We start from the raw sequence: 13,455 nt of genomic DNA on the forward strand, positions 1-13,455 counted from the left end.
AATCACAAGGTGTTAATTGGGGCCAGCCGAGCACTTATGTTTCTATTAAACAGTGTGAGGACTTTTCACAAGTATTAAGTTCCTTTTTTTTCTTTTCTTTTTTTAATTGTGCAGTGAAAAAATATACAGCTTTTAATAACACCGTGCCGCGGAATGGTGCTCTTAAGCGACGGAGCAGGAGTATTTTGCAGCCCCAGAAGAGCGGCGAGGTGCCGCCGGAATGCCATTACACCCCGCGGGGAAACGGGGGCATCCTGCCAGGGGGGCTTTTCCAGGACATATCCCTCACCTCCCCCTTCCCCCCCCCCCCCCCCCAAAAAAAAAGGGAGGAAGATCCGTCCCAAATAGCTTTTTAAAAAGCCCTTTAAGTCTCCTACTCCCCAAATCCGATGTGGCTAGCGGCTGCTCGTCCAGGAGGCTGGCGGCACAGCTGCTGCGACATTGCCGACGATTTTTCACTTAACAAATACAGGGGGAGCGCCGTAAAGGCGACGAGGCTTCAGCAGCTCGTCGAAATCTGCGGGGAAAGGTGCTGCGCTGCTTCCCCCGTGCCGCGGCCCATGCAAATACCCCCTGATTGTGTTAGCTCCTCGGGGAGCTTTGGTTTATTTTCCTTGCAAGGCGGGCATCGCTAACAGTTTAATCCCATTACTGCCTGCATTTCCTCAGGAAAGGTCCAGCCGCACCGGGAGCCCGGCCCCAATCGCCCGGCGAGGAGAGGCTCTCCCCCACCTCCCCCCGGCCCCGATAAGCGCGCAGCCGCGTCCGGGAAAAGGAGGGGTGCGAGGGCGGCGGGCCCGGCCCGGCGGCACCGGGCAGCCGCGGCGCCCGGGCCCGAGGGCGGCGGCACCCGGGGCCGCGCCGCAGCGCCCGGGGGAAGGAAAAGGCACCTTGGGCCTTGTGCATGCCACAACATGCCAGGGAAGGCAGCTCCAGCGTCCCAACCCCCCGCTCTGCGGGGATGCACCTCCCCAGGGAGCTGCGGAGCTACTCCTCTGCAAAAGCCTCAGACTTTTGTATCCCCCCCCAATCTCTCTCCCCCTTAGGAAAGAAGAGGCAGAGAAGCACCTCCACTCTCATCCCTGGCACCACCACATTTATTAAAAATTACTACTATGTACACAGGGAGAAAAAAAAAAAGAAAACAAAACAAAACCAAGGCTCATTGGGAAAAGTTTGTGTGCCAGCGCTCTAGGGTTGATCAGTTTAAAATGGCAGAAACTGTAGACAGAAAAAAAGTGGGTAAGTTACATTACTTTCAGATTTGTACCAGGCAGCTGAAAAAGTCACTTTACCTACATGTAAATAGAAATCCGTTAATGTTTTTAGCAATGCATTTGCAACGCTCTGTAGACTAAGTTGGATTAATCAAAAAAATGCCTTTAGAACTTCAAAGCACCACTGGAGGTCCTTCCAACTGAACTGCTATAGGTAGACTAATTATACATTATTCCACAATATCCTACAGTGTACCTAGACAAAACACAACTGTACACTTTGATTTTTTTGCCACCTCAACAGAGGTTAGGCGTTTGGGACAGAGGCATATTTTTCCTTATGTAAGTCCTAGACTAAGAAAAGTCAAATTTGGTCATTGTAACCCCATCAATAGCAACAAGAGCTTCAAGTCAAATCCTGTCTGGCATACAGGCCTTATTCCAACCATCTTCTGCCAAGGGTAAGCCCTAGCTGAGCAATATCCAACTCAGCCAGTTGTGCTGCAGCTCAGTCTAAAGCAGATTGTAGCATTTATACACCCCCCACCCCCACCTAGCCCCTTTCCATCAAAAGGGCAGGCAAAGAAGAAAGGGGAATTTAGGATCTAAACTCCCCATTTCCTGCTCAAGAGTGCATAGATTTCATCAGGCCTCTGAGCCAAGTCAAACTGTACACTTTAGTGTCTCCAATAAATAAGCCACACTGTAAAAGTCTAGGCTCTTGCTTACAGCTTCCATGTTGTTCCTTCTAAAGTTAAGACTTCTGTTATAATTTGTTATCTCCCTACTTGGTTACCTGCAACAGTCAAAAGCTTTGGCACCTTCTTTAGAATTGCACACAACAATTCAAGGTGGAAGGCAAGAGTCTTTTTGGCAATTGTAATGCAAAAAAACCAAGGCCACCCTGAAAAAAAAATAGCCAATTGGAATAAGAGAATGCTTTAAGGACTGGTATAGAATGCGTAGTAGCCCATGCCTTTTGAAGTGTCTTTACTATAGTCCTCAGCATTAATGTCCTCACATTTCATAGTTGGGGAATTTTCATTGCTTGAAGTGCTAGGGGAGAGTCGTCTTCTCTTACAAGCACCCGTGTAGACCCCAGAATCATTTGAATCTAGAGACTTTATGGAGGGTGGAGTCTCTATCCAGGATGAGCTGTTTTCTTCTTTGACCTTGTCCTTGGAAAGCTGGTCTTCAGAAAAACCTGGAGGACTTGTTCGGGAGGTCCAAGGTAATCCTGTTGTCATTTTTCTCTGGTAAGAGCCTCTGCTCCCCCAGCCTGCCATGGATGGAAATGTTGGATCAGGGTAATATCCCAGAGCATGGGATGTCTGAAGGGGAAGGGATTTAATGCTGTAAGGGAGCAAGGTGCTAGGAGAATACTCCGTCTCATAAGAGTTCATGTCCAACTTGTTGGCACTGGGCTGCTGTACAGGAGTAACAAACCACCGCTGAGGAGGGCTGGCCACCTCTTCGTTCTGCTGCGGGGAAAGCAAGCCGTTTGTCTGAGGTACTGTTCTCTCGCCATTGTAAAACCTGGCAGGGGGCAGGTTGTTCACAAACTGCTCTTGGAAGAAGGGTTGCATGCTGTATCGGGCGCCAGGGACAATCTGGTGGGATCTAGGAGAATCCGTGGGAGATGGAGTTAATCTGTCATTTTCTGAAGCTGTGTACATGCTACAACATAAGAGAGAAATACTGAGTGTTGTTCCTTACAATTCCAGATGTGGTACTAAAATAAAAACTGAGCAGGAAGAAACTGAGTTATCACTGAATCAGAATCACAGCTAGGTTTAACTGGAAGTCTACTTTTATATGTAATTGGTGTTGCTATTCCTAAACAAGAGCATAGAAAAATCTTTTCAGCCCCACTGCTGCATGTATACACTGTTCTCAGCCAGGCAACCCATTTTAAGTGAGGCACAGCATTTTCCTTTGAGAAGCCATACTTGGGCATATAGAGCTATACACAGCTTTTAAAAAGGCTGGAGGCGGTCTGAGAACACTAGACAAATCCGGTGGCAATTTGAAGTTGCCTGTTCTGTGAATAGGCTTGATGCACTACTGCTAGTCTTCAGGCCAGAGGGTTTCATTAGTACATTTTATGAAAATTCAGAAGCCTGTTGAAAGACAGGTGATCAAAACAATACATTTTCTCAATTCTCTCTCCAGAGAGAAGTTTGATGTCTTTGAAGGCCTTGCATCAGCTACCAAAGTTGCCAGCAGAAACATTACTACATAAGAATAAATTAAACACGATTCAGAATAACTGAAGTAGCATAGAAGAATTACTTCCCTCTACATACAAATATTCAGACCAGAATCACATCTCTCCAACAAAGTCAGTACAAGAGAAGACAGAAGTGTACTTACGAGTCATAGTTGTCTCTGAAGCCTTTCGCAAAAGGATTATGGTCAATTTTGAGCTGGGTAATCTTAAAAAAAAAATGAAAGCAGAATATAGTAAGATGAGATGTTGAACCCATGCCACCTAGGTTTATTAATTCTCATTTTATACACTCATGCTTACATCAGTGTTTTGATATGCTGTAACTGCTATGAATTGCGTTTCAGGAAAAATAAAAGTTTGAGTCTTTGAAGAATCATTCAAATCTTCCACGCCATCTTCAGTCACTTCTACAATGTGCAGCCGAGGTTGGTATTTGTGTAGAGACTGCAGTACTATCATCTAGAAGAAACCACACAAGAGGAGTTGTTCAGACAAATCATGTTTAACATTAATACTTACAAGAAGGGTCAGGCTATTAGAACAGATCTTTTGACTCAGGAATGAAACAGTTCTAACTCTTAGCAGAAAACAATTCACAAGCTGTAGATCTCACCTTAACTAGGTTAATATGCTAAACTCTGCAAATGCACAAAATCAAAAGGTATAGGCTAGACCCTCGGTTTTTGCCTTACTCTGAAGGAAGATTAGCAGAAGACAAGGAAATACACATCTATTTCTGATGTTGTCTTCTTTTGAAGCCGGTTAGAAAATAAAAGGCTCACAATCCCTTTTAAGGGAGGGGGCTGGGGGAAGGGAAACGAGTCACAAACCCAAGGACATGGCAGCCGGGTTAGCAAAGCCGGGGATGCCGTCCAGAGGCTGCTCCCCATTTACCTGCGCGTTGTTGTTGTTGGCACCTTTGTTGTTCGTCAGCTTCAGCTTCCCAAAAGAGATCTCCTGCCTCATCCAGTGAGCCCCGGTGTTGGGCGATTCGGGGTGAACGTAAACCTTGTTGCCTAGGGGAAAGAGGCCCAAATTAGTACGAGAAAACCGAGAAGCCGTGCGCAGAGGCTTTGGGGCGCCCCGGCGCAGCAAGGCGAGAGAAGCAAGCTGCAAGCAGCGCTCAAGCCCCGGCTGCCCCCGCGGCAGGATGCCGAGGCGGCGGGAGCGCTTTTCCGGGAGCCGCCGCGGCCCGCACGTACCTTGCATGTTGTTGTCGGCTTTGCCGCAGGTCACCCACTTGCCCCCCTGGAAGCGCCAGTGGTTGGGGTCCGCCAGCACCACCTCCACGAACACATTGTAGTGAGCCGTGGGGTTGAGGCCGGTGATGTTAAAACTCAGGAAAGGAAACATGCGCCTGCGGAGGGGAGAAAAAGAGCACCTCGCATGCGAGGAGGGCCGGGGGCAGGGCCGCAGCCAGCCCCGCGCCTCGGCACCAAGCGCCCGCCCGGGGCGCCCCGTCCGCGGAACCCCCTCCCGGGCCTCCCCTCCCCCTCCGCCCGCTGCGGGGCCACCGAGAGCCGCTTTCCGCGCCCGTCGGGTCCCGGAGACACCTCGTCCCCGGGGCCGCGGCCGGGCAGGCTCGCACGCCGCAGGCCTCCCTCCCCCCGGCGGCCCGCCGCCCCACTTACCGGCCCTGCTTGGTGATGATCATCTCCGTCTGGTGCCGGTGAAACTTGAGCCAGAGGGGCCGGTTGCAGAGGAAAACCTGCGCCCGCAGCCCGGGCCCCGCCGCCGGCACCCCCAGCGCCCCCAGCCCGCCGCAGGAGCCGGCCGCCGCCGCCGGGTAGGGGCCGTAGAGGGGGCCGCCGCCCGCCGCCTGCCCGTACTGGTAGCCGCCGCCGCCGCCAAACTGCGCCCGGGCGCCGGGCGGGCAGACGGCGCCGGCGAAGCCCCCCGGCGGCAGCACCGAGCCGTAGGGGTAGCGCGCCGCGGCGGGCGGCTGGTACACGGCGCCGTGCTGCCCCGCGGCCGGGTAGGGGAAGAGGGAGCAGCCGCCCCCCAGGTCGGCGCCCGGCGGCCCGGGCGACTGCAGGTAGTAGCGCTCGGGGCTGAGGCTGTCCATGGAGTAGCGGGCGGCGGCGGGCGGCAGCTCCTCCTCGCCGCAGGGGGTGGCCTTGCGGCCGTCGGGCTTCGGGGCGCCGAAGGGCGGCTCGCCCGCCTCCGCCTCGCCCAGCATGGCCGGGAACTTCTTGGGCGCCTTGTCGAGGTCCAGGCGCGGCGGCGAGCCCGAGCCCGAGGCGGGCGGCCCGCGGGCCCCGCCGCCGCCGCCGCCGCCCTCCAGCGGGTAGAAAGGGGCGCCCGGCAGGGCCCCCGCCGCGGCCAGCAGCGGCTCGCCCAGCTGCATCGGCGGAGCCTCCGCAGCCGCGGAGCACCCGGCCCGGCCACCCAGCGCTGCGGCAGAGCTCGGCCCGGGCGCTTTATACCGCCGCGCCGGGCTCCTCGGGCCGCCGGGGAGGGGCTTGCGCGGGGCCGCTTCCTCGCCGCCCCTCCGCCCCCGCCGGCCCATTGGCTGGGCAGCGTGACACTAATTTAATTAGACAGCTACTAATTGGAACAAGTCACCTGTGACTCCCTGGTGTCCTCCCCTCCCTACCCCCTAGCACCCAGCCCCCCCCCCCCCCCCCCCCGCCGGCCTGCTCCCCACGGGGCACAGCCCCGCGCCAGGGGAGAGCCAGCTTCCCCTCTCGGTGGCCGCCACGGAGAGCCCTGCCTTCGCCGCCCGCCTCCCCCCAAAAGACCTCCCGCCGAGGTGACAGGGCCTCCCGGGTACCTAGCCGCTTCGTCGCGGGCCGGAGGATCCGCGGCGCGGAGCCGCGCACGGGAAGGAAAGGAAAAACGGGCGGGAGGCGAGCCGCCGGCCCGCCGCGACGGGGCGGCCGGGACCGTGTCCCCGTGTCCCCGTGCCCCCCCCCCCCCCCCCCCCCCCGCCGGGGCCGTCTCGCCGCTCAAACAATCCAGCCTGCGCCTCCGCTGAGCGAAGTAGCTGCCTCTCCCCCCTCCCCCCGGCTCCCTGGGCAGCATCATTACCATGGGGGTGACACGGAGTGACTCATTACACCTTATCAGGGACGTCGCTTTGGAAACCGGAGGGGCCGAATCGCGCTTGCATTTTTTAGGAACTCCGTGCTAGGTTTCCTGCAATCCCCTTTCGCCTTCAGTATCTCCCGCCGGGAAGGCAGCACTGCGATCCGGTCGGGTGCCAGGTTGCACTTTATGTGAGTTAATCTGCTTCACGCTTTTTCTCAGACCGGAGCCTTTTGCCCTGAAGGGTAAGGGACTAGGATTCGCGAAGATTTAGATGCCCGTGTGATTTTGAGGAGCGGGCAGAGCCCGCGTTAACGATTTGCCGCTAGAAACCCGTAGCCCCTCGCCCTCTGCTCGCAGCGAGCCAGCTCGCACGGAGCGCTGCAAAAACCTGCCTCCTCCTCACGGCTGAATTTTAAAGCAGACCCCCAGAGCGGCGAGGATTTCGTTGCCGGGCGGAAGGATCCGCCGCGGCTGGGCGAAAGAGCCCGGCTTTAGGCGGCGGAGCGGTGCCCGCCGCCCCCGCGCCGCCGCGGAGCCGCTCCGCGCCCTGCGCCCCCGCCGAGCCGCGCGGCCGCCGCCGCCGCGCAGCGAGGCGACGCGGGTTCATCGCCAGCGATTAACCACGGCCACGACCACCACCGCTTCCCCCCCCCCCCCCCCGCCGGGGGAGAGGCGCGCACGGGGCTCTGCTTAAATTCCGTCCCGGCGCAAGTTTGGCGTTCAGCGCGGCGCCGCTGGCAGTCCGCGCCCGCCGGGTGCCTGCCTGCGGGGGCTGCTTTCCTCGGAGCGGGGGCACGGGCGCGTTAGCAGCCGGCCGAGCCTTAATTCGTATTCACTGATGGAAACCGAGGGACGGGGGCAGAGCGGGTCCCGCTCCGCGAGCCTCCGGCGGCGGCCGCACGCACCGGCCGGCGGGCAAGGGCTCAGCACAGGCAGCCCGCAGCCAGCCCCTTCTCCGCCCCACCCCAACCTCCCAGTCTCTCCGTGATAAGATTTTGCTCAACTTTTTGTGACGATCTCGTCCGCCTGAGGAAGACAACAAAAAATCTGGCTGGGAAGCCAGGCGCCGCGGCACGAAGCAACCCAGGCGCTGGTGCCCTTTCCCCGGGCTCCTGGCCGGCGAGGTGGTTGGTGGCATCGCGGGAGGAAGAGGAGAGCAGAGGCGGACCGGCAGCCCTGCTCTGAAAGCAAAACAAAACGAGGAGCAACGTGCAAAGCGCCGCTAAGGCTTAGCCTCCGTTTGCCTTCGCGAGGCCGGCGGACCCCGGGGCGGGCTCGCCGCGGGGCAGCCCCCGCCCGCGCCCGCGGCTCCGCTAGCCCGGTCCGTCGGGCTCTGCATTCCCCCGGCCAGGGCAGAGATGGAAGGACATTTTAAAAAGCTACCAAGTAGGATTTAAGGGAGTGAATTTTACAAAATTATAGACGCGCACCAAAAGCTCGCACAGTTAAAAACAAAATCGTGCGGGATAGGTGCCGTTTAGTTCAAGATTGATGCAATTTTTCCTCCAAAACTCGGGTAACATGGCTTTTAATAGAAAATAAAAAGTACAAAACCTTCCAGTGTTGCTCTAGATTTCTTGCGGATTGCACTGTATTTTCGGGCGGGGGGGTAGGGGGTCATTCAGGAAAACCATGGCCATCCTAGAGACGGAAAAGCTTTTCAATTAAGATCGAAATATGTCCAAGATTAAGCTTTTCCTAACGAATTAAGCTTTTCATCTAGCCCTTTACAGAGTCAGGGTTATTTTCAGATGAGCTCGGAAAAGTGGCAGCCTGGCTCCGGTCCCCGCGCCGGGCTCCCGCAGCTCTGGGAGGCGGCGGCGGCGGGGGTCGGGCCCGGGCTCCTCCAGGGAGCCCCGTCGGAGCCGGCTTCCCGGGAGCACCGCGGTGTGCCTCGGCCGTGCCACGATTTGAGGACTCTGTAATTTGGGGGTGGTGGTGGCTGTTCATCTACTCCGCACGCAGGATTTCTCTCCACCCGGCAAATTGAAGTCACCATCTCTCAATCACCGAAACCAGCTTTGGGAAGCCGCTATTTGCCGTCCGGGCACGGCCCCCTCCACGCCGGCCGCAGCGCCGCTGCCTGCCCCGACCTCGCTGCCTCGGCGGCAGTGCGCGATGCGGCAGCCGTGTGCGGGACCGGAGATTTCTGAATGGGTCCCTCAGCCCTTGAGATGTTATCTTGTAGATAAGCCTGCAGGAACGGCAGGCTGGTGACACAGAAAGGAGCGTGTCAGGTTCGTAAAACGACTCAAATAACCTACAAACCACAAAAAGAATGTTGAAAGAAATCGGAGGTCTTTGAAGGCTTGCAGATTCTCTTGTATCGTTGGGTTTTATTCAAATATACTCTTTAGGTTTATTCAAATAAAGAGCCTCTCTGACTGTAAAGAAGCTGTTTATTGTAGAACACCTCATTTTCTGCAGTCGGAGTTACAGTGGGATGACCCTGTATTTACTCTGCTGCCTTCGGGGCAGGACCGAGCCCTTTCCTCCTCCGTCGGAGGTCGGGGTGTCAGAGAAGAGCCCCCACTTCAACAGATGGCTTAAATTCGTGGGGCTGAGACCCTTACATTGAAGTACTCTGCTTAGTAGGGCCTAAGAGGAGAAAAATATTTGGGATCCACCAAATCTATTCTATTAGGCCATTATCCATATATATGGAAACCCATATATATCTGGTATCTTTATATATAGGGACTATGGAGATGGAGATACACACCCTGATATGGACAGCCTGGTCACCCGATTCACCTGCCATGCTGTTTGGTCAGTGCCTTCTTTTGCCGAAGTCCTTCTGTCTCTACTGCAGGATTTACAGGTCACTATGTTATTTTTCTGAAAGCTGCATACATCTGAATAGTTGCTGTGAGGTAATATGTTTCCTTGTATAATTCCCTGATTTTGGTTAAAATCTGGCTCCCAGTTTCTGGATCTCCTCTTCAGTTTGCTAACATCTCATTCGTGAAGGGCTTGGACACTTTCAGCAAGATTGTATAGGGATTTTTTTCAGATTTTCTGTGTATCCATTCATCCAATCCAGCTTTTCTTTTCTTTCATCTTAAACTACATATAAAGTATCTGTCTGGGCAAAGGAAGGAGGATGCTTTTAAATGCATTCACAGGACTTGCCACTCTTCCACTATCCTTCAGTGTTGCTTTTCATTTTACTAAATTAGAGATTTTTCAGAGGTGGACAGTCATATGTGAGTGCCTCCTTGTTTTGATCATGATAGCTTTGTTTTTAAGGTTGTTGGGTGCTTATAGAACCTAGAAAAATCAAGAAGGCATTAATATATCTGAGCAAGGCTCAGGGCATTTCAGTTTGGCAGTAAACTTCAGTTGCTGTTTTTATGATGGAGCTAGCTACATCCTTCCAGTGCTCATTTTTTCCCATCTATCAAATGCAGACAACAGCCACCCCCGTGGTAGTGTTAGGAGACTAAATTAATTGAGAATGTTCTTTATTTTCTGATGAAAAGAAGTTCTGCTACAGCTGCAAAGACCATGAATCCATTTTTACTTATGACAAGAGGTGTTTTCAGTGTGCAGGTGAATTACACAATCTTAAAGATATAAGAAGTGCAGCCTAAAATATAATTTGCCTTGTAAAAACTCAAACCAAAAAGGTTAAAAGTAAAGTCAGGTTTTGTTAAAATAGATATGTATCAACTTTAAATAGACACAGTCAACAACCTTACTAAACCGAAGTGTTATTGCTTTAATATTAACTGGAGATAATGTCACATTAATAGCAATTTTACCCTTTGATAATTAATTTAATTCACTTGTCACTTTCTTAGCTATCTAAAGCAATTTAAAAGATAGGATGCAGACATAAGCTTTAAACAGATACACATACGTATACATAAGCCCCATTATAATAAGTATGGCGCTAATGAGAACAAATAAGAAGATGAAGAATGCCCTTTCCTAGCTGACAAGCATGAAACAGAAAGAACAGGCACGAGTTAACGAATCGGGATCTGGAACATACCTTGGAGAAACAACTCAGTATTTGAAAATAGAGTGGTTTTCAAAGCAGTCTTATTGGTAATTTCCTTTCTTCCCCTCAAAAGAAAAAGAACACCTAAAAATCATTATCTTTAGCTTTGATGTTAAATTAAAGGGAAATGCAATGATTAGTAAAAACTAGTCAAGGTGTGAGCCTAACAGGTAAACTATGGTAGTAGAAGCACACACAAGTATAAACATATTCAGGGCTTCAAGTGGTTTCTTGGCAATGGATAATTTTGCTAGACAGGATCATGTAACTTTTCTTTCTTTTCTTTCTTTCTTTTCCTTTTTTTTTTGGGGGGGGGGACAGGGGGATGAACGGGGCCTGTAGTACTCTATCGGCCATAGAAAGACAGAAAAGGTATATTGGAAGAAAATGTAAGACTTTCTAAAGTGGATGCCTTTGTTATTAGGACAAATATTTGAGGAACTTAAGAGAAAGGAGATGGGAAAAATACTAAATTGGATTTAGCTTTCAGGTGCCCCTCTTTCCTCCAAAGGAAACTGTAGAAGTTTAGAGAAAAGAAGAAGAAAGACTGGAATTAAGATCACAGAACCATACATATCCACAAGCAATGTTTCATATTTTGTATTATTCATGTATAGGGATCTCCAAACAGCTTTTCTTAAATGCTTGCCTTTTCACCCTCCAACAAGTTTAATGAGGGATGCTTGGCACTTTTCCCCTGTCTTTAAAGCAAGATTACTTACTCACTTATAAATTTGTGTCAATTGTCAGCCTGTCAGTCGTGCACTAGAAATATGAGAACATAGCAGAGTCCATGATATGGGTGTGACAAGCGTAGATTTGATCCTATTGGTATTTACAGATCTATTAAAGAGGGTCTTAAACAGCTATTTTTGGCTTGCTTGGTGTGTTTTATACCAGAAACGATTATTGAAAGAGCCTGCATTCAACCAAACTGTTTAAATCATGGAATTTAAAATTAGTGACTCAAATCCCATAAAAATATGGGGTTTTCTTTGTTGTTGTTCTAACACTGTAAAAAGTACAATTTCATCATGTGAAGGCCCTGATAAACTTCATGCTGCTCAGGGCTTATGATGTCAGAGCCATGAAATATTTCCTGCTGATAACATAATAGCTGAGAAATATGAGTTTTGAGGGGGTTTGTTTTTTGTGTGCTCCGCAGGCATTCGGTACGAGGCTTACAGTGGGGAAAAAAAAAATTAACTTGAGGGGCTGGAAAAGTGAGCAACAGTGAGCTACCGAGCAACTGCAGAAGCGATGAGGAATTTCACCCGATACCGTTTGTGACAGTAATCAAACAGCAAGGCCTGCCGGGGAAGCACATATTAAATAAGCGCCGCGACGAGGCAAGTCCGCCGCAGAAAGGAGGCGGCAGAAGACGCGGCCGCTGGTTGGGAAGGGGCAAAGGCGGCTGCACGGGCTCCCCCGGGAGGGGCCCGGTGCGCTAGCCCCTCTCCCCAGCCTCCCCCAGCAGCCCCCCGCTTGCAGCAGCCGCCGCCCCGCAAGCCCCCTTGCGGGGCCAGGTCGCGGCAGCGCGTGGGCACAGCCACGCGGGGGAGTGGGCGGGGGGGGGGGGGGAGCCGCTGTGCACCCGGGGCAGCGGCGGCAGCCCGCGCCGCGAGGCGATTGCGGGCGATCCGCCGCGATCACGGCGCGGGCTTTGAAGTCGCTGTGTCGCCTGTGATCACACGTCGGGGCGCTCAGGGGTCCCCATTCACTTGTTAATCGCGACCAAGGGGTTCTTAAGTGCCTGAGCTCACGGACCTATGCGCGTTCAAAACAAGCTTATGCACGCAGATAGCTCCAAAATTACCCATCTGGACACCAGCAAGACCAAAGGCAGAGGCGAGCGGCGTCGTTAGAAAATAATCGGAGCAAATGGCCACTTTCTTTTCTTCGTCTTCTTTTTTATTTTTTTTTCCACGTGAATTTCAGCTCGGAAATTCCTTTGCTGGGGTGAGGGGGAAGCTTTCAAAGGGGCCCGCACCTGCGGAGCCTGCGCCCTCCTGGGCCCTGAGCTGGCCCGGAGCTTGGGCTGCCCCCCGTTCCTGCCCCGGGGGCTGTGGAAACAGGAAATCGGGAGCTGGGTCTTCTCCAGCTCTGTTTGCCTCAAAAACGGCAAAAGAAAAATACGTGCGTGTGTATACATACATATATATACATATATATGTATACATATATATTTTTTATATATATATATATATATTACAAAACTCGCCTGCAGATAAACATTAACTCTTGAGGAAAGTGCTATGGGCAGGCTGGTGAGATGCCTCCTCACTCTGGACAGAAAAGGGTTTTGCCATTTCAACCACCGGTGGAGAAGTTTCTGTCTCATTTTTCGCAGCACAGGTTTAGGACATACCACACGGCAGAATGATTAGATTACAAATCCAAAATGTGACCTAAAAGTGGAAAAGCTCTTGACACAACAAAACCACAATCACTGCTTTACCACTATAATTTGCTTCTGTGTGGCCCAAGGACAATGTGAAGGGATCTCTGCACCATCTCCCTCCAATTAACTTCAGTGAGTAAACTACGAGCTCTATTTTTCTAGTGCAGATGAATGCGCTGATTCCTAGCACAATAGCAAAGGGAACATTTTAGCTTGAAGAGTTTGAGCTAAACAGATGAAAACAGGCAAATGAGCAACATCACAGAAGAGCTATAATCAATCTGGCAAATGCATATTCTTTCCTTTTTCCACTATATTCTTTCCTTTCTCCACTATGCACATTTCAGTCTAGTTCTCTTGTTGTCCACAGCAGTGGATTACAGGGAAGAAAAAGGAATGGATATACTGAATATGAAAGGGGTGAGAAAAACACGTCTTCCGTGCCTTTGTTTCAGGTGTTGATCTAGGTTAAAGTAAGACCCATTAGAAAGATGCACAGGGTTTGGTGAGGGCAGTCAGACACCTCAGATCCTGGTATCCACAGAGTCAACATACTATTACTGCAAAATTG

General features: G+C 52.0%; 1 protein-coding gene across 1 annotated transcript; it reads right to left on the reverse strand.

Moving 5' to 3' along the window:
- Positions 1 to 2,158: 2,158 nt before the first annotated feature.
- Positions 2,159 to 5,794, reverse strand: EOMES (eomesodermin). Its single transcript, XM_062567846.1, has 6 exons — positions 5,079 to 5,794; positions 4,650 to 4,804; positions 4,342 to 4,463; positions 3,748 to 3,906; positions 3,591 to 3,652; positions 2,159 to 2,894 (listed from the first exon to the last, which is right to left on the reverse strand). The coding sequence occupies exons 1-6, from the start codon at positions 5,792 to 5,794 to the stop codon at positions 2,159 to 2,161; spliced, it is 1,950 nt and encodes a 649-aa protein (XP_062423830.1).
- Between the last annotated feature and the right edge of the window lie 7,661 nt (positions 5,795 to 13,455).

Source organism: Rhea pennata, chromosome 2, assembly GCF_028389875.1.
Source record: "Rhea pennata isolate bPtePen1 chromosome 2, bPtePen1.pri, whole genome shotgun sequence".
Lineage (NCBI taxonomy): Eukaryota > Metazoa > Chordata > Aves > Rheiformes > Rheidae > Rhea > Rhea pennata.